The sequence below is a fragment of the Nerophis lumbriciformis genome, linkage group LG30 (assembly GCF_033978685.3).
Source record: "Nerophis lumbriciformis linkage group LG30, RoL_Nlum_v2.1, whole genome shotgun sequence".
NCBI lineage: Eukaryota > Metazoa > Chordata > Actinopteri > Syngnathiformes > Syngnathidae > Nerophis > Nerophis lumbriciformis.
Window position 1 is genome coordinate 27,895,087 of NC_084577.2, and position 5,000 is coordinate 27,900,086.

At 41.4% G+C, this 5,000-nt stretch overlaps 1 protein-coding gene across 4 annotated transcripts in view; it reads right to left on the minus strand.

The window, feature by feature from the left end:
* The window catches only part of gria4a (glutamate receptor, ionotropic, AMPA 4a), a 417,233-nt gene extending 415,362 nt beyond the window's left edge, over positions 1-1,871 (minus strand). For all 4 annotated transcript variants that reach the window (XM_061925858.1, XM_061925861.1, XM_061925860.1 and 1 more), the window contains exon 1: positions 1,390-1,871. In XM_061925858.1, the coding sequence (XP_061781842.1) occupies positions 1,390-1,636 (247 nt within the window). In that variant the 5' untranslated portion in view covers positions 1,637-1,871. The remainder of the gene's footprint in view (positions 1-1,389) is intronic.
* Positions 1,872-5,000: the final 3,129 nt, after the last annotated feature.

The window sequence follows — 5,000 nt, forward strand, 5'->3', positions numbered from 1 at the left end:
CACGCCAACGTTAGCATTTAAATACCGCCATCGTAGCAGTATGCTAATTTCACTGACGTTAGCTTGCTAACTTTAGCATGCTAAAATTTCATCGAATTTATAATCCTTTGTTTAGACACTTGGCACCATCTTAAAGGTATGTGAACTTTTCCGGTATCATCACGCCAACGTTAGCATTTAAATGCCGCCATCTTAGCAGCATGCTAATTTCACTGACGTTAGCTTGCTAACTTTAGCATGCTAACATTTAATCGGAATTTGTAATACTTTGTTTAGACACTTGGCACCATTTCAAAAGGTATGCTAACTTTTCCGGTAGTATCATAATAGTATTTTAACTATTTACATTCATTAGAACCTACAAATCGTGGAAGTATGCTATCTTATTATATAGTAGCATGCTAACATTTGAATGCTATCGTTTTATGCTACCAGTTGAGCCCATTTTTACTCATCGGAACCTAAACATAGTTTTTTTTTCTTCTACACCGTCATCTTAGCAGTATGCTAATTTCACTGATGTTAGCGTGCTAACTTTAGCATGCTAACATTTCATCGAAATTGTAATCCTTTGTTTCGACACTTGGCACCATCTTTAAAGGTATGCTCACTTTTCTGGTATCATCACGCCAACTTTAGCATTTAAATGCCGCCATCTTAGCAGTATGCTAATTTCATTGATGTTAGCGTGCTAACTTTAGCACGCTAACATTTAATCGGAATTTGTAATCCTTTGTTTAGACTCTTGGCACCATCTTAAAAGGTATGCTCACTTTTCCGGTATCATCACGCCAACGTTAGCATTTAAATGCCGCCATCTTAGCAGTATGCTAATTTCACTGATGTTAGCGTGCTAACTTTAGCATGCTAACATTTCATCGAATTTGTAATCCTTTGTTTAGACACTTGGCACCATCTTAAAGGTATGTGAACTTTTCCGGTATCATCACGCCAACGTTAGCATTTAAATGCCGCCATCTTAGCAGCATGCTACTTTCACTGACGTTAGCGTGCTAACTTTAGCATGCTAACATTTTACGCTAGCATTTCATCGAATTTGTAATCCTTTTTGTTTCGACACTTGGCGACGTCTTAACTTTTTTCCGGTAATATCATGCCGACGTTAGCGTGAGTGAGGTAGCATCTCTTGCGAACTTTATCACTTTGTCACGTGCTGGTGTGAGACGCGCGAGACGAGGGATGAGAGAGAGAGGAGGGGGGGGGGGAGAGAGAGAGAGACTGCAGTGTCTAAACACTGAAGAAGGAAAAAGCTCATTTCGGTCAACATCCACGCGATTAATCGCGATTAATCCCCCCAAATGATTGCATTACGTGAAGATGCCGTCCCAAAAAACGGTGCGTAAAAAAAAAAACGCGTCCACAACTCACCGATCTGCACCGAGCTGGGGAAGGCTCCCGTCGCCGAGCCCCAGAGGACGGAACAGCAGCCCAGAAAGTGCCAGAAGAAAAGATTAATCCTCATCTTGCCTGACCCGCGTCCCTCACAAAGTGTTGAGAGACATCCGTGGCGGGAAAAAGGGGCGGGAAAGACATGAGAAGAGGAAGAGGATGAAGAGGACGAAGAGGAGGAACGACGCTCCCGTGCCGAGTGCGGACAGTCCGGGGTGAGAGTCATATTCCGTACGGTGCCGTGGCGTGCACCGTGTCCGGTGTGGACACGGACCGGGGCGAAGGCGGGAAGAAAGCGCGGGGAGGGGGCGCGGGAAAAAAAAAAAAGTCGTTGCAAGATTGGCGGGCTTGGAGCGCAGACTGCATGGAGGAACTGGACATGCGCGCCGCCCTTTTACGCACACACACGCGCGCGCACGCTGACACGCACGCACGCGCACCGGCTTGTTTAAATAAATAAATTTAAAAAAAAAAAAAAAAAGGTCTCGGATGCGCGCGCATGCATCAGAAGAAGAAGAAGAAGTGATAACGGGGGGGGATCCCGCGCTTGCGTCAAACTCCGCCCCCTCCTCCCGACTCGGCCGGTGCGGGTGCACGTCTGACTGCGGCCGCGCATCGCGATTCCAACGGGGGGGATTTCTCCACATCTGGGGAGAAAAGGCAGATACTGCGAGCGAGTGGTATCGGCACCTTCGTGCAGATACGGCGCCTTTACGGTCACTACATTAGGTACACTGCACGATCGTAAGAGAAGCAGGAGGATGGAAATAAAAAAAATATGGCAAAATTCACGATTTTTCGGTTTAAATGATGGAAAAAAAATAGCTCAAATGTTTGCATGAAACGTGAGAATGTAAGCAGGCCCGGCCCTAACCAATCTGGCGCCCTAGGCAAGATTTTAGGTGGCGCCCACCCCCCCACATCGGCAGTGAAGAAACCGAATAGCTTTGTCTTTGACCTTTTTTTTTTTTTTACTTACAACTATACCTAATATATACTACTCAGTGGCCTAGTGGTTAGAGTGTCCGCCCTGAGATCGGTAGGTTGTGAGTTCAAACCCCGGCCGAGTCATACCAAAGACTATAAAAAAATGGGACCCATTACCTCCCTGTTTGGCACTCAGCATCAAGGGTTGGAATTGGGGGTTAAATCACCAAAAATGATTCCCGGGCGCGGCCACCGCTGCTGCCCACTGCTCCCCTCACCTCCCAGGGGGTGATCAAGGGTGATGGGTCAAATGCAGAGAATAATCTCGCCACACCTAGTGTGTGTGTGACAATCATTGGTACTTTAACTTTAACTTTTAAAGGGGTGGAAAAGTGACTATTACCTGCAGGGCATACTTGCCAACCCCTCCCGAATTTTCCGGGAGACTCCCGAAATTCAGCGCCTCTCCCGAAAACCTCCCAGGAACAAATATTCTCCCGAAAATCTCCCGATTTTCAGCCGGAGCTGGAGGCCACGCCCCCCTCCAGCTCCATGCGGACCTGAGTGAGGACAGCCTTTTTTCACGACAGGGTGACAAGAACTAAATCATCCAGACTAGAGATGAATGGTATTATTATGTTTATCTTACCTAAAAATAAATATATCTATTAATTAAAAAAATTAAAAAAAATAAATACATTTTTACTATATTTTGCTAAAAACATCAAAATTAATTGTATTTTTATTTGTATTTTTTCTGACTCCTTATTACACCCAGCCATTAGAATTATACATTAAAATAAACATTTTGAAATAATTAATTTTAAATGATCATAATAATTCATTTAAAATGACCATATTTAATTATTAAAATAATTGCTTGTTTATCAACAACTTTAGCATTTTATTCATTACATTTTGAAGCTCTCAGAAGCCAAGTTATGTTAAATTCCTTACGATTTATTCATGCAAGTTTGAAGTATCAATTAGCTAAACACAATTTTGTTTGCATATTTTCAGGACGTAGAATCGTGAATTCTAGCTGTCAATATACTCCTCCCCTCTTAACTACGAAATGGAAATAAAAATATGTCAAAATTCACGATTTTTAGGTTAAAATGATGGAAAAAAATAGCTCAAATGTTTGCATGAAACGTGAGAATGTAAGCATGATATCATCGAGAGAAAAAAAAAGAAAAAAAGATGGAGCCAAAAATAAAATTTTTAGGTTTTAATGAATATAATTAGCTAAAATACTAGCATATGCTATGCTAACGTTGGCACGATACTACCGGAAAAGTGAGCGTACCTTTAAGATAAAACAAAGGATTACAAATTCGATGAAAAATGTTAGCATGCTAAAGTTAGCAAGCTAACATCAGTGAAATTAGCATACTGCTAAGATGGTGGCATTATAAATGCTAACGTTGGCGTGATGATACCGGAAAAGTTAGCATACCTTTAAAGATGGTGCCAAGTGTTGAAACAAAGGATTACAAATTCGATGAAATGTTAGCATGCTAAAGTTAGCAAGCTAACGTCAGTGAAATTAGCATACTGCTACGATGGCGGCATTTAAATGCTAACGTCGGCGTGATGATACCGGAAAAGTTAGCGTACCTTTTAAGATGGTGCCAAGAGTCTAAACAAAGGATTATAAATTCGATTAAATGTTAGCATGCTAAAGTTAGCAAGCTGACATCAGTAAAATTAGCATACTGCTAGGATGGCGGCATTTAAATGCTAACGTCGGCGTGATGATACCGGAAAAGTTAGCATACCTTTTAAGATGGTGCCAAGAGTCTAAACAAAGGATTACAATTCGATGAAATGCTAGCATAAAATGTTAGCATGCTAAAGTTAGCAAGCTGACATCAGTAAAATTAGCATACTGCTAGGATGGCGGCATTTAAATGCTAACACTGGCGTGATGATACCGGAAAAGTTAGCATACCTTTATAGATGGTGCCATGTGTCGAAACAAAGGATTACAATTCGATGAAATGCTAGCATAAAATGTTAGCATGCTAAAGTTAGCAAGCAAACATCAGTGAAATTAGCATACTGTTAAGATGGCGGCATTTAAATGCTAACGTTGGCGTGATGATACCGAAAAAGTTAGCATACCTTTAGGATGGTGCCAAGTGTCTAAACAAAGGATTACAAATTCGATGAAATGCTAGCATGCTAAAGTTAGCAAGCTGACATCAGTAAAATTAGCATACTGCTAGGATGGCGGCATTTAAATGCTAACGTCATCATGATGAAACCGGAAAAGTTAGCATACCTTTAAAGATGGTGCCATGTGTCGAAACAAAGGATTACAATTCGATGAAATGCTAGCATAAAATGTTAACATGCAAAAGTTAGCATGCTGACATAATTGAAATTAGCATACTGCTAAGATGGCGGCATTTAAATGCTAACGTCGGCATGATGATACCTGAAAAGTTAGCATACCTTTTAAGATGGTGCCAAGTGTCTAAACAAAGGATTACAAATTCGATGAAATGTTAGCATGTTAAAGTTAGCAAGCTGACATCAGTGAAATTCGCATACTGCTAGGATGGCGGCATTTAAATGCTAACGTCGGCGTGATGATACCGGAAAAGTTAGCATACCTTTTAAGATGGTGCCATGTGTCGAAACAAAGGATTACAATT